General features: G+C 35.9%; 1 protein-coding gene across 2 annotated transcripts in view; it reads left to right on the top strand.

The window, feature by feature from the left end:
- LOC149792439 (phosphatidylinositol 4-phosphate 3-kinase C2 domain-containing subunit alpha-like) overlaps positions 1-25,752 on the top strand; it is a 184,372-nt gene that overhangs the window by 70,202 nt on the left and 88,418 nt on the right. For both annotated transcript variants that reach the window (XM_089971011.1, XM_089971010.1), the window contains 10 exons: positions 1,278-1,420; positions 8,545-8,629; positions 10,316-10,441; positions 11,077-11,244; positions 14,165-14,270; positions 16,376-16,437; positions 20,121-20,201; positions 20,664-20,852; positions 22,601-22,694; positions 23,978-24,072. In XM_089971011.1, coding sequence (XP_089827137.1) covers positions 1,278-1,420; positions 8,545-8,629; positions 10,316-10,441; positions 11,077-11,244; positions 14,165-14,270; positions 16,376-16,437; positions 20,121-20,201; positions 20,664-20,852; positions 22,601-22,694; positions 23,978-24,072 — 1,149 coding nt within the window. The remainder of the gene's footprint in view (positions 1-1,277; positions 1,421-8,544; positions 8,630-10,315; positions 10,442-11,076; positions 11,245-14,164; positions 14,271-16,375; positions 16,438-20,120; positions 20,202-20,663; positions 20,853-22,600; positions 22,695-23,977; positions 24,073-25,752) is intronic.

The following is a 25,752-nucleotide window of genomic DNA, read 5'->3' as shown; positions in this document are numbered from 1 at the left end:
ATACTGACCTTAAAGCTAAACACAGAAAAATAACACCTACATTCATTTGATTTTTATTTTAGAGTTTGATAACTGACTTAGATAACCGAAATCACTGTGTTTTCATTGTTGCATTGTGGGAAGGGGTTGGGGTCAGCAAATTACCAGAGTAGACTGAAAAAATAGGATGGATCTTATAGTTTTATTAAGATTCTAAAAGTAGTTTAATCCTTTCTGACTACATTCAATGAATATTTTGAATATGAATGTTTGGTATTTGTGTTAGCTTAATTTGAACTGAGTTGTTGTCCTAAGTACGTCAGTTTTAAATCTCTGATACACCAGATTCTTGCAACCACAGGTACCATTCAACCTATTCAACCTATTATGATGGATGCAGTTTGGTCTCCATACCAAGATGTGTCTTTTATGGTTTTTGTCTTGTTGACTTGGTTTTGGAAAGCATTGTGGACCTTGACAATTAATTTCATATTTGCACATGGGATGTTGCTAGTAATTGGCATAGCCCAAGAACCATCCAGTAATTCTGATTCATTGTCTCCAGACCAAGATGTGCCTTTTATGAGTTTTCTGTCTTGTGAATTCCATTCTGATTAGTCATTGCCCTTCAACTCTTCTAATGGTATGTTGCTTGTAACTGGCATAGCTCATGAACCATCCAACCTTTTCTAATGGATTTTATAGGATCATTGTCTCATATATTTGTCTCAAATCATTGTCTCGTAGATCATTGTCTCATAGACTTGTCTCCTATATCATTGTCTCATAGACTTGTCTCAGATCTTTGTCTCATAGACTTGTCTATAGGTCATTGTCCCATAAATTAGTCTCAGATCATTGTCTCAGATTTGTCTCAGATCATTGTCTTATAGATCATTGTCTCATAGATTTGTCTCAGATCATTGTCTTATAGATTTGTCTTAGATCATTGTCTCATAGATTTGTCTCAGATCATCGTCTTATAGATCATTGTCTCATAGACTTGCATCTGCCTCATAAAAGTTTAGTCGTAACTACTCCATTTTGAACAGAATTCATTTAAAAACTGATTAGCTGTCAAGAATTTCAACAATGTTTAGTACAAAGCAGTAATGTGTCAGTGTTCCTGTATTGCCCTGTGCTGTAAGGAAAAACATTAGCACTAATAATAGGTTGCAGTTATATTTGAGATACCATTAAAATCTAGCTAGGAGTTCTGAGATAACCTATTACTTAAGTGTATGAGTTCATATGTGTTAAAATTGTATTATTTCACAAATGTTTTAAACATTTTCCAGCCCGGATGTGAAGGTTGTTCTGGTACCTCAGTTAGAGGACGCTATAGAACAGCTGGTCAATGCTGTCAAGCAGTTGGTCAGGATTTATTGTCAGGCTTTCCACACAGACTTCCACCTAGGATGTAGTATTGACCAGCCATGGGGTCAGTATAATTAGTTTCATATGCATTGAGTTGTTTGAAAGAATATGAAATTTTATTATTGGTGGCACTCTACAGTTTCGTATTTTGCGTAGGGTTAGAATTTTAAAGAAAAAGAATTTCCCTGGCTTTCCTCACTGGTTATACTGGCTATTTAAAAAAGACCTTGTGTATCTTAAGTATAGTTCAAAGAATCTTTAATTCCCTTTAATTTGGTGTATAATTGATGGGTGTAATATGGGTTATAGAGTATACAGATTGGCCTTACTCCAGATGTGCACCTTTCAAATAAGTGCTAGGTCCACTTGGTCATTTTCACTCCTTGAACTTCAGAGGTAAATTGTATAAAAAAGAGCTGATAACTTTTTTTACATTTTATATATTTGGTAATTCACTCATTGCACTTTCAATAGCTGGTATTGACTAGTCTGGCAAAATTCATTTTCCCTATTTTATTAGCTGCTATGGATAGTGTACTTTAGACTAATTCAGGTTCATTTTTTTTAGCACAAGGGAGCAGTCATTTTAGTTAGCAATGTGCTTAGATCAAGTAAAATTTCCAAAAGTACAATATCCAAAGAAATATCATCCACATTGCATTAATGTAGCATATAGGTATGCCAACCATTCTCTCCATTGTGCATGTTTTAAATGCAGACAACTTCACCTTACATACGTCACTCTCTCAAAGGTTCATAATAACTGGTGAGCGCCTCCATTGTTATAGTTTTGGAAAATATACCACAACAAGTTGGGGGAGTATTTTCACTATTTTGGCAAAGTATACTCCATCTGTATTTCCAACTTTTCTCTCTATCACGACAAAGTTCTGCTTATACAAGTTGTAGTTGTCACACATTTAGGTACTTGCATGTGGAGCCTAATGATTTCAAAGTCAGTTCGTGCTTTATTTTATTTATATGCTGTTACAAAGTCTGTGCTCTTAAAATAAGTAACAGCAAAGTGTGAAAGGCAAGAAGCTTTGTAAAATTTAACAGATAATTTATTTCCCAAGAATATAAAGTGAAAATGAGAAAAATAACTTACGTTACGGCGAATTAAATCTCCAAATAATTCAAGAATTACAGAAACAAGTCTTTATAATTTGAAGTCCTGAATAAAAATCAGGTGTGCATCATGGTGTGGGACTTATCTCATATAACAAGGCGGTACTCAGTCCCACAATGGTGATTTATCTTTAACAAGGAGGACCACATTCACCAGACCTTTGCATCACGGTATGGGACTTATCTCATATAACAAAGAGGTGCTCAATTCCACAGTGGTGATTTATCTTTAACAAGGAGGACCCCAGTCACCAGACCTTTGCATCACGGTATGGGACTTTCTAAAGTGGCGTTGTCATCAACACACCATACAGGTTCACCATATCCTGGAACTCCTCAATGCACTGACCGACTCTTCATCACGGAACAAATGACTGTTACAGAAGGAATGATCTCTCCATCCCTGGGCTCACACTCAGATATGTACCAGATGAGATCTTCCATCGGTGGACCTGTTTGTGACAATTGGGAATGCCAAAACCCCAACCTTTACCTTTGTCTCTGCTGTCCAGGACCCAACAGCTCAGGCGGTGGACGCGCTATCATTGGAGTGTACCAAACTGAACTATACCAATCCCCCAACACCTCTGATTCCAAAGTGATACAGAAAGGAGGAGTTGTAGATTCCTCTTCAATCTTGCATCGGGAACCCTGATCTGCTCATATAAGCATAATGGCAGTTTTTTCATCCTTGTCTGGAGCCCAGAAATTGCATGTCTGAATTATCTTAACAGGCCCTCAGAATTAAACTTTTTCACAACCAGTCGTGGAGAGTATCACTCAGGTGTAACAGCCCTCCACTCCAAAGCATATGAAGTCAGTAGCACAGTTTCAACCATTGGTGTGCAAAGAATATATCTTATCTCTCCAGGCATCGATACTACAGAAAGCTAACTTCCTCCTCTGGTTCTTCAAAGAGGGCAAGTTAACATATAATCCAAGGTTAATGCTTCGATGATTGCCAACACTATTCGTCATCATCCAAGAGGATATCATACAAACCCAGGACTTCTTCAACCTTCTCACCAACTTTGTGTATACATGGTCAGAAATGTTAACCCTAGGCCCAAAGCAGAACCTATCTTGGGTATTAACCTGGCTGCATTAGACACCTTCTGAACCAGTTTAAAAGCATCACTGGCACTCCTTTTCCTACAAGACCTGCTTCCTCATGGCATTAGCAACTGCAGGCAGAATTCTCTAAATACATGCCCTATCAGCAATCCTGATTTACCTTCTGGTTCATGACGGCACCCTCTTTCAAAGTCAAGAACCACCTTTCTTCCATAGGTGGACACTTCAACTAAAAGCCACCAATAGTTTTCAGGTGATTTGTTAATACGAACAGAGCCATTATGTTGAGGGAGATCATGCCTCTTTCTACTTCTCATAACAGGACAGGAGTATCGATGGAGACAGAATATCATGTCCTGGAGTGAGGGGGTTTATTCACTCAGCACCGGAAAGAACCACCGACCCACGAGAAGCTACTGGCAAGCTTTCTCACATACCCACATTAGCCAAATCCGAGATTCGAACCCACACAGACAGAGGTGAGATGGCAGTGATCCGTAACGGAGAGCGCTTTAGACCACTCGGCCACTCGGGGCCCCCATATCAAAGAATGACACTTCAAGTCATTAAAAAATGATATTACATGTTAGTCAAAATGTGATACCTTGAAGTCAGTCAAAATATGTTAGTTGCAGTTAAACAATACATGATACTTGATATCAAACAATACATGATACTAGATATCAAACAAAAGATGATACTTGCAGTCAAACAAAAGATGATACTTGATGTCAATCAATACATGATACTTGATGTCAGATAAAAGATGATACTTGAAGTCAGTCAATACATGATACTTGATGTCAAACAATACATGATACTTGAAGTCAATCAATACATGATACTTGATGTCAGATAAAAGATGATACTTGAAGTCAGTCAATACATGATACTTGATGTCAAACAATACATGATACTTGAAGTCAATCAATACATGATACTTGATGTCAGATAAAAGATGATACTTGAAGTCAGTCAAAAGATGATACTTGAAGTCAGTCAAAAGATGATACTAGATGTAAGATGAAAGATGATGATATCTGAAGTTTGTCAAAAGATACTTGAAGTCAGTCAAAAGATGATACTTGATGTCAAACAGATGATGACATTTTAAGTCAAGCAAAGATTAAACTTGATTTTGCACAAAAATATGATACTTGAAGTCAGTAAAAAAGTAGTTTTAAAGTCATTTGAAAGACACCATCTTGAAATCATTCAAAAGATGATTTTTGAAGTCAGTCAAAAGATAACTGTCCTAAAGTCAGTCAAAAGATGATACTTGAAGTCAGTCAAAAGATTTTTATCAAAAGATGATTCTTCAAGAATATTTGCATAGCAAATATAACAGATTATGGGTAAAGGTTGAGGAATTAGAAAATCTTTCAAATTCTATGATTAGTAAATTATTCTATTAATGAAAGACAAAGGCAACACTTTAAGCTTAACCTGAGTTTTGTGTCCAGAAGGCTACATAAATATGTGGTCATTGCTTACACTGGATCATACAAACTTAATTATTTACTTTAGGGGGTCATTGCTTGCATGGGATCATGGGAATTTAGTTACATGCTTCGGAGTCATTGCCTAGATAGCTCATGTGAACTTGGTTATTTACTTTAGGGCTATTGCTCAGGTAGGTTCATGTGGGCAGTGAAAAATAGCTATAGACAGGCAGTGAAAGTCAGCTGAGTATTGGCAGGTACAGGCGGTAAAAAATAGCTATGTACACACAGTAAAACCTATAGCAAAGGACAGGCAGTGAAAAATAGCTATGTACAGGCAGTGCATTTTATGTTGATCACCCATGTTAAGACCTATCGCTGGCATAATTTTAGTCTAGTATCTACCAGAATCATTTTTACCTAAACCTAAAATCATTAATTAAGCTAAGGCATTATCACTCAGCACATGTTTATTTCAAATGCCCATCTTATCCTACTTTTTGCAGATGTTCATCTGTCTGTTTGCAGTTCTTACTGGTCTGCCTTAGTTAGATCTGCGACCAAAAAGTCTAAAATCCAGACACAAAATCAGATTCCGACCTTGGGTGAATTTTGGGTGGAAAAAAATTGGGTCCATAAAATGACGTTTTTTCCTCTGTATTTTGTAGTGCAACTAGAACTTCCAGATTATTGGGTATCATTGTAGAGCTACATCTGTCTACCTTTCTATAATACCACCCACATTAGTGTATTATGCATGACCTTGACCCTACAGAGCTCGGCAGTAGGCTACTTACCTCCTGCCACGTAAACTCGTCACCAGGGGTTAATGTGTTAAACCACAATCATACACACTGGTGCCATTGATATAATCACTCTGATAATTGATCATTGATTTGGCTCAATTAGATTAGATCAGATAAGGGTTTGCCTAATTGGGGTAGGTCACTCATTAAGTGAGAAGTCATATGACACATTGGTGCCATTGATATGATGACTATGCTAAATGTTTAGGGATTTGGTTTGATTATGGTATGTCTAGATTTTGATTTAAATAGGTGCCTTGCTATACATCCATAATCAATCAGAAAGATGATTTTTATTGTATATTCCTATTCCTCTCTTATACTATCCTGCTCCTCTAATTCCCCACCCCCAGACAGTGAATTTGGGGTCTTACAGCAAAATCTGCCACACATGGTATATCTTCAGTCATGTCTGTATGTATAAGGTTTGGTCAGAAAATATTTGAAAATGTCATTGTAATTAAAAAATTTGTACATCTAATATTTGACCTTGACCCCTCTCAGAGCCCCATGAGGTGGAGCATAAGTCCCCCGCCCTTAAGATCATCACCTGAAATGCAAGGTAACTAAAATTTTTTTAAAAATTTCCACTTGTCAGTTTGATGGACAGGTAGAGGGTATTCCAACATCCCCATCTAGAACATAAGATGATGATTGGTATCTTTCTTACACTTAAGGGGCCCCGAGTGGCCGAGTGGTCTAAAGCGTTCTCCGTCACGGATCACTGCCATCTCACCTCTGTCTGTGTGGGTTCGAGTCTCAGGCTCGGCCAAAGTGGATATGTGAGAAAGCTTGCCGGTAGCTTCTTGTGGGTCGGTGGTTCTTTCCGGGGTTTTCCCGGGTTCTTCCTCCACCATTAATACCGGCCGCCATGTATAGCCTATCTTGTGCTGAAAAATGGCGTTAAACCCCATAACAATAACAACAACAACAAAATCTTACACTTAAAGCCAAGGTAGGCCATCGAAGATGTATAAGCCAAGGAAGGCCATTTGAGATGTATAAAGCCAAGATAGGCCATCAGAGATGTATAAAACCAAGGTAGGCCATCAGATATATATAAAGTAAATGTAAGCCATCTGAGATGTATAAGGCCAGGGTAGGCCATCTAAGATGTTTAAGCCAAGGTAGGCCATGTAAGATGTATAAGCCAAGGCTGGCCATTGAAGATGTATAAGCCAATGAAGGCCATTGAAGATTTATAAGCCAAGGAAGGCTGTTTGAAATGTATAAACCCAAAGTAGGCCATCAGGGATGTATAAAGCCGAAGTAGGCCTTCTGAGATGTATAAAGCCAAGGTAGGCCTCCTTCTGAGATGTATAAAGCCAAGGTAGGCCATCTAAGATGTATAAAGCCATGGTAGGCCATCAGAGAAGTATAAAAGCAAGGTAGGCCATCTAAGATATATAAATCCAAGGTAGACCATCAGAGATGTATGAAGCCAAGATAGGCCATCATATATATATATATATATATATATATATATATAAAGCAGATGTAAGCCATCTTAGATGTATAAGGCCAAGGTAGGCCATCTAAGATGTTTAAGGCCAAGGTAGGCCACCTGAGATGCATAAAGCCAAGGTATGCCTTCTAAGATGTATAAAACCAAGGTAGTCCATCTGAGATATATAAAGCCAAGGTAGGCCATCTAAGATGTATTAGGCCAAGGTTGGCCATCTAAGATGTATAAAGCCAAGTTAGGCCATCAGAGATGTATTAAGCCAAGTTAGGCCATCAGAGATGTATTAAGCCAAGGTAGGCCTCCTTCTGAGATGTAAAAAGTCAAGGTAGGCCATCAAAGATGTATAAAGACAAGGTAGGCCTTCTAAGCTGTATAAAGCAAAGACAGGCCATCTGAGATGTATAAAGCCAAGCTAGGCCTCCTTCTGAGATGTATAAAGCCAAGACAGGCCATCTAAAATATGTAAAGCCAATGTAGGCCATCTGAGATGTATAACACCAAGATAGGCCATCAGAGATGTAATAAAGCCAAGGTAGGTTTCCTTCTGAGATGTAAAAAACCAAGGTAGGCCGTTTAAGATGTATAAAGCCAAGGTAGGCCATCTGAGATATGTAAAGCCAAGGTAGGCCTTCTAAGATGTATAAAGCCAAGATAGGCCATCAGAGATGTAATAAAGCCAAGGTAAGCTTCCTTCTGAGATGTATAAAGCCAAGGTAGGTCATTTAAGATGTATAAAGCCAAGATAGGCCATCAGAGATGCATAAGCCAAGGTAGGCCATCTGAGATGTGCAAAGCCAAGGTAGGCCATCTAAGATGTATAAGCCATGTTAGGTTATCTGAGATGTATAAAGTCAAGGTAGGCCATCTAAGATGTATAAAGACAAGGTAGGCCTTCTAAGATGTATAAAGCAAGGCAGGCCATCTGAGATGTATAAAGCCATGCTAGGCCTCCTTCTGAGATGTATAAAGCTAAGGTAGGCCATTTGAAACGTGTAAAGCCAAGATAGGCTATCTGAGTTGTAAATTAGCCAATGTAGAATATCTGAGATGTATAAAAACTAAGGTAGGCCTTCTAAGATGTATAAAGCCAAGATAGGCCATCAGAAATGTATAAAGCCAAGGAAGGTCATCTGAGATGTATACAGCCAAGGTAGGCCTTCTGATATGTATAAAGCCAAGGTAGGCCATCACAGCTGTATAAAGCCACGTAGGCCTACAGAGATGTATATAACTGAATAATTTTTCTTAGTATTGTTATTTCTGTATATTCTAGATCCCCAGGAAATCAGTGGGCAGAATGAAAACTTTATTGTCCATGTGGCCACTGTCCATCAGATTCCTATTGACTGGCTTCTCAGGTGAGTTTTTTTTTTATACATTTTCCTACCATATTTGCCCAAGCAGGATGAATTATAGGTACTTAAGTATGTAACCAACAGAAATGAAGAGAGTGCATGCAAATTTAATCAGACAGAGACATCATCTATATTTTATAATTAGAAGATATAGGAAAATGACAGTAATACTTTTTAATGCTTGAATATATTATTGCTAGGCAAATATGCTTGTTCATTGGTTCGTGTAATTCATCATACATAAAAATTTCCATGTAGATAAAATTTACATCCAGATATGATTTTTCAGTTTAGATAAAATTCCATATTGCTAAAATTTCCATCTGGATAAAATTTCCATGTTTTTAAAATTTCCCTGTTAAATGGTGGTACAGTTTCTATATAGATAAAATTTTAATCTTACAAAGATAGCCTCGAACCATTGGTAACTATGCTGGATATGTAGTAATAACTTGACCACTGGGGGCCTCGAGTGGCCAAGTGGTCTAAAGCGCTGACCATTCCAGATCGCTGCCATCTCACCTCTGCCTGCATGGGTTCGAGTCCAAGGCTCGGTTAGCATGGGTACGTGGGAAAGCCTGCCAGTAGCTTCTCGTGGGTCGGTGGTTCTTCCCTGGGTTTTCCAGGGTTCTTCCTCCACCAGTTATACTGGCTGCCATGTATAGCCTATCTTGTGTTGAAAAAGGGTGTTAAACCCTAGAACAACAACAACAACAACTTGACCACTGGCACTGGTCACTGTATTGGATATGTATTATTAATTGGACAGTTGGTCAATATACTGGATATGTGGATATGTAGTATAAATGTGATATAATTTTGTTGAACCTACCTTGTTGGAAACTCTATCTAACAATCATTTTGATGACAATGTGAATGTTTATCCATCCATCTGTCTGTCCATTGATCCGTCCACATCCAGGATTAAGGTCTATGAAAAAGTCTTTTTAGATTAGCTTATTGTTGAAGTTTTTTTAATTTCTACCGAAATAAAAGGTGGGTTTGATTGATAAAAGAAGGTCTGGTGTTGTCAGATGGGGTGACCTGTTGACATTTGGGCGTTTCATGTTGACAAAAGGCGGGCTTGACTAAAAGAGGGTCTTTTGTTGAGAAAAGATGGGTTTATCTAAAATATGGTCTCTTGACAAAAGGTGGGCTTGACAGAAAGTGGGGGGGGTCTGATCTTGACAAAAGGTGGGCTTGACAAAAGGGGGGTCTGATTTTGACAAAAGGTGGGCTTGACAAAAGGGGGGACTGATCTTGACAGAAAGGAGGTCTCTTGTTGACAAATGAAGGACTTGATTTAAAGAGGTCTCTTGTTGATAAAAGAGTATCACAAAAGTAATTTCGTAATTGAAGTGATTGATATTTAAAAGATTTAATATACTATGTAGTACAGTTGTGCACACTAGCAAGACAACAGTCTTCTAGTCAGTAAAAATGTCACTAGTTGGTAACTCGACATGTATTGGTCACAGAGAGGATATTGATACGGTGGATGATTTATTGCATACTGTAAATCGCTAAAAGTGGATGGGATGAAGGTATAATCTGATGGCCAATATTAGGCTTTGGTTATGAATACGACTTGTATGGACAGATAACTCCAGGACCATTTTTTCGTATCCCAAAATTGCTATGTTACATCTCTGTTATGATTTAATGAAATAACTTTCCACATTTTCACAGGTATGATGAATATCAGGTAACCTGCAGCTTATTCCATGGGAAGCAACGTCTTAGTCAAGATATAATGACCACGTGTGCCTCAGTCAATGAAGCGGGGCTTATGAAAGTCATAGTGTGGGATGAATGGTAGGATAGCATTATCAGCATTTTGTCTTGTGTAATTCTTCCCACTTATTATCATTTGGTTTTATGCTGAATCACTAGACCCCACCCATCTGACACCTGTTATTCTGCACAGTCTGAATTAAAATTGATTGCTTATTAATCTTGTCATGGACTTGATATAATTCATAAAATCTAATCTTGTAGGAATTGCTGTACAAATAATTAGCAGGTATTTTTAATTCAATTAATTATTTTTATTCCAGAAAAATGGTATATTTAGATTCAACATTTAGTACTATGATAGCAGCTGTTTGGTCTAGCACACAGTGTACCTGTCCTTAATTAAAATTAGCCAATATACTGTGAACTCATTCACTTTAGGGATGTAAGTTTTCATAGTTTAAAAAAATAGGTCTTGTTTGTACTTAGATTTGTGGATTTGAGAAGTGTCTTATGGTCTTATGTTTTTTCCCATTTTTTGTTGGGGTGTTTAATTTCATGGTTTGTAACAAGAGTGAAATGAATGAAAATTCATACCCTATGAAAATTAGTACCTGATAAAAAAATGTTGAATATACACTATGTCACATGCTGACTTTAACGGAATATGTTGTAACAGAATTCATTTTAATGTCCTATTTTTATTTTCTGTACAGGCTTACATTTGAGGAACTTACCCTGTGTCTGTTGCCCCGGGAAACCAGACTATGTATAACTCTCCAGGGTCTGAAAGCAGTGTCATCAGTGAATGCCAATACCCCCACAGTACAGAAACTCACCACACCCCTAGGGGGAGTTACTGTGCAGCTTTTCAGCAAAAAGGGGTAGATAATCCATCTTGTCATTTTGGGTTGGTTCTAATTATTAGACAAGCCACAACCTCCTACTCACCATATATGAGTTTCTTGCATTGTAAACTCTCTTACTATTCCTGGTTAAGTGATCTGTTAGTTTTTTGTTCTTAGTTTTCAACAGTGTTTTTATCCCTTCAAAACACATGTAACAAATATATAATACACTTTCAGAGTTACCAGGGGTAGTATGTGTGATTCATTGTTTTATTTAAAACATTTGGAAGGTACACTGGTTTTGCACTAAACAAATAGCAGAATGTATGCTTCGGTATATATATTGATAATTAATTGTTTCTGTTTCAACTTTTGACTTTCCAAATTGGTCATATCTTCTGGGGCCATTTGTACAAGCACATCTTCATTGTTGCATGATTGTAAATTAGATTTGCAAAGTTAATTACATTAAAACCTGTCTTGTAAGACCATATCTCTTGAAAGCACAATTTTCAGTGCATTTATTATCTAATGTTACAACCCTTCTTGAGAGACCAGATTCGCAGTACACATTTATTGATCATATGACCTCTCCTGAGAGACCACCTGTCTTAAGAGACCATTTTTTTGACCAGTGGGGTGGTCTTTCAAGACGGGTTTTACATACATGCCAACCATTACACTTTTGGCATAATCATTACGCTTTTTTTCACTTAATTACACCTTACTCATAAATATATTCGGATTACGCGATTTCAGTATATCCCCCACCCAAACAAATTAATAATTTGGTTTCTCATTTTTATTAGCATCCCAATAATCTTTCAGACATTATTCTAAAAAAGATGGCTTCTGTTTAACTACGACATAAGAGTATGCTTGTCTGTAGACTTGCTTTCACTTTCCTAAGAGTATTATGTTCTATTTATAGCGGCTGCCCTATTTCAGAGAAAGTTGCTTGTTTCTACTTTCAAACCTTTGTCCTCGGTTTCTATTTATAGCAGCTGTATGGCTTAGTTAGGAAAGAACAGACTGGTTTTCAAATTTTTAATCTTTGCTTGTAGATTCTTTGTTCTAATTCATATCTGGTACAGAACCAGTCTGCTGGTGTTTGGCACTAAATGTCAGATTTATTCTAGTTGATGCATGTGTTAGAGCAAAAATGTTTTTCAAGTAATTTCACAGATGGATTAGAAAAAGACAAAAATCGATTCAAAGATGAATACATGAATTACAAAATACAGCATTCCATTATAGGGCAGCTTCACACATTGCAGACTGTGTGGAAATGATTTTAATATTGGTCATGGCGGTAAAACAAAGAAACCTTGAATTAGCTCGTTTTACTAACTCTAATACTAAGGTACCTTCTTTTTATAGCAGAACTAAATTATGGACACAAATTTTATAAATGTGGAGGCATTATTTACCGACTTACTTATAGAACAAGGATTACACTAGCACAGAGGTAGGCAAACTTTCCAGTGCAAGTGCCGCATACACAAATTTACACATTGTCGCGGGCCGCATAGTTCATTAAGTAAAATAATTAATATTTGAAATAGCAAAAACATAAGGTTTTTCTAAATAACATCTAATTAATTTTCAGTTGTTAATATGTTGTTAATATTTGAAAACTTAAACTTAAACTTCAAAAGAAGCACATTTATTTGATAAACAGAGTAACATAAACAGAGTCAGTGCGAATGATGACTTTGTTCCTAGGCTGCATGAAAACCCTTGGTGGGCCGCATGAAAGCCCTTAGCGCCGCATGTGGCCTGCGGGCCGTAGTTTGCCTACCCCTGCACTAGCAGTAGAAGACCATGTTGGTCCTTTGTTCAAATGGATGTTTCCTGATTCAAAAATTGCAGAAAATATGCACATGCAAGAACAAAATCATCTGATATTGTTAGGTGTTTAGCAGAAGATAATTCACTTAAAACTGCAAAAGCCATGAAAATTGGGATGTTAAGTATTGCAACAGACAGGAGAGGTGATTATGATGACAAAATGTTGTAGTCAGTCTGTGTAAGAGACTTTGACAACCAAAAGGGAAAAATCAGAGTGCTCTTCTTTCATTACCAGAATTAACAGTTGATTCTTCTGGAGAAAACGTTTTTTTATTTGCTTAATAATGCTTTGAATAAACATAAGTTGGCAGAACTATATGGGGTTTTCAGCTGATAATGCATCAGTGATGACTGGAATTTATAAAGGAGTTGCATTCTGTATTTTGAAAAATGTCTCCATCAGTTTACATATCAGGTTGTCCCTGTCATATGATGCACCCTGCTGCAGGAAAGGCTGCCAGTATTTTAGAACTCCTGAAGTATCAGGTTGGCATTCTACCTGACAGTGTACTTCATGCAGACAGAATTGATGTGCAATGGCACCTTTTTTTTCCAGCTAAAAAACCCAATAACTGGAAGATGTATATTTCCTCTTCTTTGTCAGGTTATGAAAGGAATATTGGTTCTTTACTGTTTCAGTGCTGACTATGAGAGATTGTTCAGTATTGTTAACAAAAATAAAACTGAATTCAGATCCAGGCTCTGTAACCTGGCACTTAGTGCTCTACTGGTGTACAAAACATTCGGTCTCAGCTGGTACAATGTGTTTTGAACTCTATTATGAAAGACTTTTAAAGCTCAAAGTGATATATATGAAAATTTGAAGCAGTATTTGATGTTGAAAGACCTGAGGGATAAATAAATCATATTGTACAGATGCTTATTGAATTTTATTATGTTGTATATGGATTACTCTTTTTCTGCTCGGATTACTCTTTTTGTCCACTTGGATTACACTTTCTCCTTGCCAAGGGTTGGCATATACGGTTTTACTACACACACACACACACACACATCTAATTTAGGCACTGATTCTACTCAATTAAATGAATCTATTTATTCATTTGTTTATTCTTCATTCATGCCTTCTATTGCTCCTTTTTAGGTACCTTCTTCAGGGAAGTCAGTTAGTTCCACTGAGAATGAATGTAGCGGCTGACCCAATCACACCTTTATGTTCTACACTCACATCTGATTCAGCACTTCTGCAGGTAGTTCATCACATACAGGGTTACAATTTTGTTGATTTATTTCAAGAATGGAGTCTTTTAATTGACAATCTGAGGTAATATAAATTATTTTAGTTGTCACCAGAAAGCCATGTACAGCAGAACCTTCTTTAAGTTAAACACACTTAAATCAACAATATGTGTTCTTAGTAAACTGAATTGAGTTGTTACTAAGGAAGCATTTAGGGTTGTTATAATTTTATTTGGACCTAAGTCATTACTTTGTTTTCAGCAGAAATTCACTTGCTTCAATTCAGGTAAATAGGCATGTTATATTTGATTTGAAAATTTCTACATTTTTTATATTGTGATGTTTTTTTAGACTAGATCATAAATTTTAAAAAAAATATCTACATTTTTTATTTTGTGATGTTGTTTTAGACTGGATCATAAAAAAACCCAACAAAAATTCAATTTTTTATATTGTTTTTTTAGACTGGATCATAAAAACCAAAAAATCTAAAATATTTATATTATGTTTTTAAACTGGATCATAAAATACAAAAACAAAATTCCACATTTTTTATATTGTGATGTTTTTCAGACTGGGTCATAAAATACAAAAGCAAAATTCTACATTTTTTATATTGTGATGATTTTTTAGACTGGATCATAAAATACAAAAACAAAATTCTACATTTTGTATATTGTGATGTTTTTTAGATGGATCATAAAATACAAAAACAAAATTCTACATTTTTTATATTGTGATGTTTTTTAGATGGATCATAAAATACAAAAACAAAATTCTACATTTTTTATATTGTGTTGTTTTTTAGATGGATCATAAAATACAAAAATGTAACATCATGATAATATTAGAGTTAAAATGTTCATTGGAGTCTTTTAAATCAAATGTCTGGTTGAAATTGCTGCAAATTGCAGTCTTCCAGAACAAGATATTTTCCAAAATTGATTTCATTATCATAGGCATTAAGCAGTAAGTCTTTGTCCATGACCATGCACAGTCATGTGATGTCTTTGTCCGTAACCATGCACAGCTCATTGATGTCTTGTCCGTAACCATGCACAGCTCATTGATGTCTTTGTCCATGACCATGCACAATCATGTGATGTCTTTGTCCGTAACCATGCACAGCTCATTGATGTCTTTGTCCATGACCATGCACAATCATGTGATGTCTTTGTCCGTAACCATGCACAGCTCATTGATGTCTTTGTCCGTAACCATGCACAGCTCATTAATGTCTTTGTCCATGGCCATTCACAGCTGTGTGATTTGTTTTTTGTCCATGGTCATGCACAGTTCTGTGATATGTCTTTGTCCATGACCATGCACAGTCCTATGATGTCTTTGTCCATGACCAGGCACAGTCCTATGATGTCTTTGTCCATGACCATGCACAGTCCTATGATGTCTTTGTCCATGACCATGCACAGTCCTATGATGTCTTTGTCCATGGCCATGCACAGTCCAATGATGTTTATTTTGTTCATGGTCATGCACAGTTCTGTGATGACTTTGTCCATGGTCATGCACAGTTCTGTGATGTGTCTTTGTCCATGACCATGCACAGTCCTATGATGTCTTTGTCCATGACCATGCACAGTCCTATGATGTCTTTGTTCATGACCATGCACAGTCCTATGATGTCTTTGTCCATGACCATGCACAGTCCTATGATGTCTTTGTTCATGACCATGCACAGTCCTATGATGTCTTTGTCCATGACCATGCACAGTCCTATGATGTCTTTAATCCATGGCCATACACAGTCTTATGATGTTTATTTTGTTCATGGTCATGCACAGTTCTGTGATGTGTCTTTGTACATGGCTATGCACAGTCCTATGATGTCTTTGTCCATGGCCATGCACAGTCCTATGATGTTTATTTTGTTCATGGCCAGGCACATTCCTGTGATGTCTTTGTCCATGGCCAAGCATATGTTTGTTTTATGGAAAAGTTGATCTCTTTTTTGCATATGGGATAATGAATTATATAAACTTTGTAACTTGTATTACCATTTTGAGGTTGATATATTTCTTCTAAATAAATGCATTAACATGAAATTTCTAGGATAGACATTTGAAATATCTAGTAATAAATTTCCCTTGAATTTCAGTTCAATCTACCAGACTTTGGCAAGCAAATTTTATTTGCTGAACCACTGAAAGTTGCAGACATGTAAGTGAAGTTAATTTTTGATAGGGTAATATTTTTGTGTGATTCTGTCATTCACTTCTGTTTGATAGTACAGTGAAACCCTGTTATAACGCGCTTCATTATAACATGAATTCAGATGTAGCATGGTTTTGGCATGGCTCCCAAAATTTTTGCACTTTCACCAATGTCATGAAGTTCTGCAATGTTTTGTGCCAAAATAACCAAAATTTTGATATAACAATTTAGCAAGATATATTTCTGGTGAAAAAAATTGTCTCATCATTATGTATTTCTGGATATAAATAAAGAATTTACAGTTTTATTTGTGAATGTTCATTTCAGTTGTGTCACAGTAGTTGATCACTGCACTTTGATCTTAGTTTATATTTGAAAGACATCAGCTCGTTAGAAACTGTTAATCTTATTGACCCATGAATAACATTAAAATTAAAACTTCTTCGTTGTCTTCAATACATTCTCTGTCAATTGTTGCTCAAACAAAAGCTGACAGATGTTTGCTCATTCATCTGGTTTATACAATCAAGCATCAGACAGTGTGGTGTTTGAAAAAAGATTCTTTTCTCATGTGAATTTAAAACACTGCCAATATGTGCACTTGGCATGGCAGTGTTTTCAGGCAATCAATTGACCAATGAATGTGTGTGTGTGATTAGGATTTTTAACATAGCTTTAACTATTTTTCAGTCATATCACTACGATGTCTGCATGTAAGCGGATGTCACACTTAATTTGGTTTTTGTTATCTAGTTGTTGACCGCCCTCGATATTATTGCCTGGTTCAAGTAAATGTACATATAAGTGGTGAAACTTATAGGTGGAATAGATAGAGATCTGAGCAGATATATAGAACATACCAGCACGAGGCCCCGTACATGTAAATAAACAGTTTAATCAGTTACATAAAACAACTGTGAGAATTCATTACATCAGGATTATACTTTGGTTTAGATATAAAACTTTCACTGAATTACAAAAATCCCCACATATATTTAAATAAAATAGCCAGTCTGTTTTACTAATAGATATATTTCATCATAGGATCGAGTGAACAATCGAAGTCAGTGCCTTGTACAATTGCATAACCTGTTTCTTCGTTCACTCCACTTCCACTGTAGCGGGTCCTTCCACTTTTGTTGGTCTTGCCTCTTTTGGTCCTCACTCTGTGCGTAGCATGTAGATTCACAGATACGTCACAGAATACTCTCAGAATACATCTCAGAATTCATCTCAGAATTAATATGTCATACCAAACGTCGCAGAATTAATACGTCGCACCATACCCTGCAGGAGCTATTTTTTCACTTTGAGATTTCAAAATTTCTCGCTTCTACTGCCAAATTTGTTCGTTGGTTTTTCTCGACAGCAGTTTTACGAGAGAATTTCTCTCCAAATTCTCACAGTGTCTTCTTGACTTGTTTTCTCTTGCAGAAAAGCTTAGACTGATTCAAATTTTCGATGTGGCGATATTAAAACTAGGAAATTTAGTGTGGGAAACATGTCCCTTATTTAGTGTAACCAATCAGGATTAAGTATATTTGCTGCCTTTTACCAGAGGCGCCAAATCTGGGGGCAATTTGACCTTCTACGTTACGACTACGGGTTAATGGAAAGTCTCAGTTTGTGACAGTTTTACCATGAAATCAAAGTTTACCATGTCCCTAATATCTATCTGGCTGCTGTATAAACAAATGCTTAATTAAGAATGAAATTCCCCCCTCGAAAAGACATTCCTGATCATGGCAGTATGGCAGTTTGATACGCGCCTTTCCCCATAAATCTAATTAATTGTTCTCTGGTCTCAACTAATGTGTTCTTCATAGATCACCAGAAATTTGCCCCTTCACACTGCAGTGTGGCAGTTTATAGTGATGTCTAGTACTGTGGCAACATGTTGCAGACATGTAGCATGATGTTCCACCCAGTCACATTATCCTGACACCAATGCAACCAGTCCTAACACTAACCTTTTAATGCTGAGCACCTAGCAAGGCAGCTGTTAGTACCATTTGTTTAAATCTTTGTTATGACTTATCCAGGGTTCAAACCCATGACCTCCCGCTTCCGAGATGGACGCTCTAACCACTAGGTCACCGGAGCAGTAAATTGACCAATGAATAATATTGGCCATTCCCAATAAAAATGACTGCATTGTTCATCAACAGATATTATTACTGTAGTTGTTTAAACAAATAGGTGTTAGAGTTTTAGTTAATGGGTATTTACAGTGGATAATGGTACAGGAAATACAAAGCTTTTACTGTTAAAGTAGAGCTCAAAGCCCTGGACTGGATTAGGTCTGGTGTTAAACAAGCAGAATTCAGTGGCAGGAAGTGGCTGAAAATTGATCTGTTGTATAAAAGAAACAAAGCACACTACTGTTAGATACTTAATATGCATATCAGTATGTTTGTAATTTAAAAATGGGGTTTTTGTCTAAATTATTTTTTTGTATTCTGATTTGTAGCAGAAAAAATTCTAGTGGTATGAAATTTATACAGACACCACGTAATGACATTGGACTTGCACATGCAGGCATATGAAACTGTATATGTGCTTCATGTTTCTTAATGTAATTTTTCCATTTTGTTGTGTGTGCACTGAATTCAGACACATAACAGAATGACTAAACATGATATTTCTTAGTGCATATTTTATGATGGACTTATTATGGATTCACTCCTATGAATGCAATAAGATCGGATCATGAGGACACTTGTTGATACTTTAACTATAATCATCCTCGAGACATGAACATCCTGTATCTATACCAATGCATAAAGTAAACTATTTAATATGCAATCTCTGTTTCACTATTTCTTATTTAATATGCATTGATTTAAAATGTTAATTATGTTAATGAAGCATGTAGTTTTGCTCACATTCCTATTACCCCCCCCCCCTTTGTAAAGCCAAGGGGAAAACATGATCATTTCCTTCATTTAACCGACTTGTTTGCTTATAGCATGGTATGGTACATAGCATGGTCATGCTCCATGGACCCTGACCATTATGCTATAGTGGGGTTTCACTGTATGTGTTGATAATCTAAGAATTTGTTTTTCACTTTAGTTATTTTAATTGTCTTTGTTGTGATTCATTTGTTTTTTTTAATGGTTTGTTTTGACATTGACATTTTTCCCAACAACTGTGAGGAACTGGAATGCCTTACCACCATACACTGTAATAGAAGAGACTCTCAGGAGTTTTTAAGGCTGCAGTTTCTGTTATACACATAATAGTTTCTTGTCAAGTTGAACATGTCTGATAAAATGGCAGGCTCAACAAAGAGGGTGTCCATTGCCGTAATAAGCTGTGTCTGGGTTGCTTTTCACAGTCATCTTTCTTTTAATGTTGACAAGTTGCTAGCAAAATCTTAACTATCTAGAAAATGGCCAGAGCTTCTCATTGTTCATTTTCAGTCTTTTTCATCCCAAAGCCAGAAGGCAATTTACTGTAACATTAGTGGTACATGCTGTCACATGTAACTTTATTATTTTTACTTTGACATCGCAGGTGTATGCTTTCACATGTAAATTTATTTTTACAGTGAGATCAGAGGTAAATGCTGTCATTTAACATAACATGTTTACTGGGATGTCGGAGGTATGTGCTGTCACATAGAATTATCTTAATTTCACTGCAACATCAGAGGTACATGTCACATAGAATTTTATAATTTTCAGGAGGAAGAAGCAGGTAAAAGATTTAATGCCTGAAATTCAAGACCAAATTAAAGAAATCATGGCTAAAGATTGTGCAGATTCGTAAGTATCTTATAGTAAAATAATTTAGGAACAATTTACTAGATTTTAGATGTTCAGAATTCACAACTATTAAAGTCTGATGGTTATGTTTTTAGGAAGTGGTTCTGAACATTTTTTAAAAGCATGAGGAATGATATTTCTCTTAACATATCTTAGAAAAATTACTAATCTTTACATATAATGTATTATAATAAAAGAAACAAAACTGACCTAAAGTGATGCATTCTGAGTGAAAGTAATCAACTGTGAAATTGGTTGGTTTGCGTTTTAGCAACAACACATAAAGTTTATACTGTGCTGAGGCAAATGGAGTAAAGGGCCTTGCCAGTCAGAGTGGACTGATCTGATGTTAGAATTTGAACCTGCATTCTTCTAATCACAAATCTGGAACACCAACCGCTGCAAGAAGGTATAATTTAGTGATTATGCGTGACATCATCAGTTCTTTCTCTCCCTGCTCAGGTTGTCTGCAGATCAGCTGGAAACTTTATGGAGTTGCCGTCATTTCCTGACCAATGAGCCTCGCTTACTGCCATGGATACTGCAAGGGGCACATGGGTGGAACTGGGCCTGTCTGCCTGATATCTACTGGATGTTACAGGAGTGGAAAAACCTGGAGCCCATGCAGTCACTGGAGCTTCTGTTGCCTCAGTAAGAAAAGAAACTTTTACAATCTTTATATGCCACTTGTTACACAGTGGTCCCGGTCACGTTAGGTCCCTACCCCTCCACACATAAAGTTATCCTCAAATGAGAACAAAGAAGATGCCACCCTTTCCTGCATTAGAGTATTACATTTTGTTATTTTCACATAACAGGCCACTCCCCTTAGAAGTGAACCTTGGTATTACAGAAGGGTTCAGGTTGATAAATGATAATACAGTTTCAAATTGTGCCAGTTATGGAAAGTAATCAAAGGAAATTATTGATTTAGCATTATATACTGTATTTTGGTGTGTATAACGTGCACTGATGTTTGACATGCACCCTGGTTTTTTTATACTCAAAATGAGGGAGAACCTTAGTTCTGCCATGTAACATGCATGTGATATATTACATTTTAAATTCTATATAATTTTGTACCATTTTTGTAGTGCACTGATTTTCATCATTTCCAAGCAATGAGGCTATGACCTCTGTTTGGTTTAGAATATTTTCATTGAATTTTGTTTCGGCAACACAAATTTTCAAGGACTTCTTGGATTGAAATCAAATTTAGTACGACACTTTGTAAAAGCTTCTTGCCTAGGCTGATTTTCAGTTTTCTGGGTAAATGTTGTAGAGTTATGCCCCTTTGATTTAGAAATTCTCTTTTTAATTTGTGCTCAGTATAAAGACTGAACCATATTTGGTTTGAGGATTTTTTATGCTGACCCATGAACTATTTAATTGATAATTAATTATACTTCATGCCAGCAGAGAAGTTGACAGCGTAAAAAAAATTATTGTCATTTGCATGTCCATCTTATGCTGGTGATTTTCACTTTTGAAGGTAAGTACATCGTGTCAGCAATATAATTTATTGTTTACAAAATTCATTTTGACTTTGGAAATACGTTTTAAAAATGAAAAAATAAAATAAATAAATGTCCTTTTTTCATTGAGGGTGGGGCAGTGTATTAAAAAGACCTAGGTGTGAGACTGTGACCTGATTTTTAATTTGTTATTGAGATGCTGTATTAATATTTCATAGATTTCAAAGTAGTTAATCACATTGAAAAATTTATTGTCATTTGTTTTTCAGAATAATGCTGGTGAATTTTACTTTTATGGGTATTAGCAAGTCATGCCAGCACTAGATTTTTTTCCCAAATGCATTTCTATGGTAGGAATACATTTTTTAAAATTTAAAAAAACATGCATTTCTTGTATTTGTTGGGGCGGGGAGTGGTCAGAGTTTTAAAAAGACCTTGGTTAACTTTGATTTGTAATGTGTTCTGGCAAATGGTTTGTGAAGTTACGGCCCATGTTTGACTTTGAATTTTGTCCTTTATTTGCATGATATTGGCTGGGACATCCGTGGTCAATAGAAACATTTATATTTTCTTTGTGAATTTTCTACTCTTTTATTTGTCTTAGAGCTTTGTCCTTTATTTGCATGATATTAGTGGGAGCATATGTGGTCAGTGGAAATATTTCTAGTTTGTGAATTTTCTACTTTCATATATGCATGATATGACATTTGTATATATAATCTGAATATAGCAAATAGTATAATTTTATTATTGTTATGCCAACTTATAGATTGAGATCCTAGCCACATCCAGATGTTCAATCATTCCATATCCATGGGATTAGCTCGAAATACTGGTTGTGTATTTTAATCCAGATACTCAGATGTTCAATCATTCCATATCCATGGGATTAGCTTGTAATACTGGTTGTGTATTTTAACCCAGATACCCAGATGGAAGAGTTAGAGCATTTGCAGTTGATTGCTTAAGACGCATGCCAACTGATGATTTGATTGACTTCATTCCACAGCTGATACAGGTGAGGATGTTTATTAGTCATCCTTGATATTATGAATTTTTTCTCTTAATAATTACAGTTATTCTATTTTTCTGAATTTATTATGGTATTTGCAAATTCTTCTTCTTTCTTCCGGTTTTGAGCTGTCCATTCATCACACTTACCTTGTAAGAAAGATATCCAGTACTTTTGAGCCAGAGCATACCAGATTAAATATTTGGAGTCTCTGAGTCGGTTACAAGACATGATTATGTTCTGACGGCTGACTTTATTTACAAGTTCATGGTGGAATAATTTGAGTTAAGTGAAGGACATCAGCTTGTAAGCAAAATGTCTCCAATATGGTTTGACCAAACTGAACCAACATTGATATGCCAGTTGCTTGGAGTACCAAATTTTATATCCCAGTCTCTTGGAGTACCCAATTTTATATCCCAGTCAGTTGGAGTACTATGATCAGTTTAGCTCTTTATGACTTTAACTCAGTTTTCAAGGTCACAGTGACATTTTGTTTGCTGGGTGTTTATTTGCTTACATTAACATTGTTAGCAGGATATAAAAAACTAAAGGCCCATTCTAATTGTATTTTATAATTATTGAAAATATTGAAATGGCTGATTCATTTTTTATGATGTTTTATTGGTAGGAGAGGAAGCATTGCATATTGAATAGTTGTACTCCATTTATTTGACTCAATTTGTGTGGATAACATTTAATATTATCTCCATTCATTTGACACAATTTGTGTGGATAACATTTAATATTATCTCCATTCATTTGACACAATTTGTGTGGATAACATTTAATATTATCTCCATTTATTTGACACAATTTGTGTGGATAACATTTAATATTATCTCCATTTATTTGACACATTTTGTGTGGATAACATTTAATATTATCTCCATTCAAGGAGCAGATAATATTTATTAGTACTGTATTGATTTCTTAGCTTGTAAAACTGTATTAGGTAGATGTTGGCCTTAATTAAGGACAAAAAGATTCCTCTGAGAAAGATTAACAATGTCACATGTTGGATTTTTTAATACCCATCTGATCAGAATTTGAATATCACTTACAAGTAGAAAATTTAGCTTTACAGTTATCCAATAACAAAACACTTCCATCTTCTAAATGTGATTTGTTTTTGTTGAGTTTTTTTGTGTTTAAAATTTGCATTTATGATGCAGTTGGTGCATAACAAATTACTTTGTTGCCATTATGGATATATTGTAAGAGTTTCCAATTATCGTTGAAGGAAAAGCCCATTATTTTGATTTTTACCATAAAATGTTTACTTTTAGGCCCTAAAGTTTGAGAGTTACCACAGCTCTGACCTGGCCAAATTGTTACTGGAGCAGTCCTGTAAAAGTGTCAGATTTGCACATCAGTTTTTCTGGTAAGTCTGATATCAACAATATTATCAGTTTTATCAAAGGATAACTTCTGTCTTATAACTGATATTTCACATGCTGCTGATTTGAACCAATTGCTATGCTAGTCCATTTGAAAAAATTAATCATGTACATTTACATTGGTTATTACACGTCACCGTTACTCTTAGTGCATACAAGAAAACTACAGTTTAAAAGAAATATACATGAGTAAAATAATAGGGTATTAAAACAGCATTTTTGAAAGTAAACATTATTATATCTTTCATCTTTAAATGTTTGCAAAATCAGGAAAACTTGATTGTATTGGCAGTACTCAGTTTGGTGTCGTTGTATCATGAACTTTTTTTAGTAGGTTTTTGGGGGCAAGTACAAATTCAGGATTCCTAGGAACATGAAAGCAATCACATCATTGGTGTTCACAATGCACCACACCATCCTACACTGCACTACACAATTTACTTAGCACCACACATTTAACACCACAGAAGCTAAGTTTGGAAAATCTTGGCACAAAAGAAGCTTAGTGTTGATAATCATTGTACCACAGAAGCTTCGCTTTTTTGGATAATCCAGGCTGTACAGGAGCTTGGCTTTGGATAATCATGACACCACAGAAGCTTAACTTTGGATAATCATGGCTCTGGGGGCACTCTCCAGTTATTATGTACTTTTGATTAGAGTGACATATGTAAGGTGAAGTTGTTTGCATTTAAAACATGCACTGTGGAGAGAATGTTGGCATACCTCTATGCTACATTAATGTAATGTGGATGATATTTCTTTGGATATTGTACTTTTGGAAATTGTACATGATGTAAGCACACTGCTAACTATAATGTCTGCTCCCTTGTGCTAAAAAAATCAGCCTGAATTAGTCTAATGTACACTATCCATAGCAGCTATTAAAATAGGAAAAATGAATTTTGCCAGACTAGACAATACCAGCTTCTGAAAGTGCAATGAATGAATTACCAAATATATAAAATGTAAATAAAGTTATCGGCTCTTTTTTACACAATTTACCTCTGAGGTTCAAGAAGTGAAAATGACCAAGTTTGAGCTAGCACTTTTTTGAAAGGTGCACATCTGGAGTAAAGCCAATTTGTATGCTCTATAACCCATATTACAACCATCAATCATGCACCAGAAAAAAGGGAATTAAAGGTTCTTTCAATTATACCTAAGATTTACAAGGTTATTTTTAAATAGCCAGTACAACCAGTGAGGAAAGCTGGGGAAATTCTTTTTCTTTAAAATTCTAACTCTATGCAAAATACGAAACTGTAGAGTGCCGCCTCTACAGGAGCTTGGCTTTGTATAATCATGGCACCACAGAAGCTTAGCTTTGGATAATCATGGCTCTACAGGAGCATGGATTAGGAGAATCAGAACATTTTTCCGTATAGATTGTTTCAATGATTATTTCTCTTTCCAATAATTTCCATGGTTAAAAACAATATAAAGGACTGTTGCCATATTTTGTCTATGGTATAATCAAGCATAACTCTAGGCCTTACAAAAGCTTTACACATTTCCTTGAAATAGACCAAACTAGTACTGTATCTATCCAGCATGATTATGGAACATCGTCTATAAAAGAAATGGTCAGCTCCATGCTTGAGATTAGGCAACTTGTGGTTTAAAATTCAGTCAAAATGACTAATTTTCATCACAATAAAATC

The sequence above is a fragment of the Sinohyriopsis cumingii genome, chromosome 9 (assembly GCF_028554795.1).
Source record: "Sinohyriopsis cumingii isolate HCF-2022 chromosome 9, ASM2855479v2, whole genome shotgun sequence".
Taxonomy (NCBI): domain Eukaryota; kingdom Metazoa; phylum Mollusca; class Bivalvia; order Unionida; family Unionidae; genus Sinohyriopsis; species Sinohyriopsis cumingii.
The sequence above is the reverse complement of the archived record's forward strand: the minus strand, read 5'-3'. Positions and strand labels throughout refer to the sequence as shown.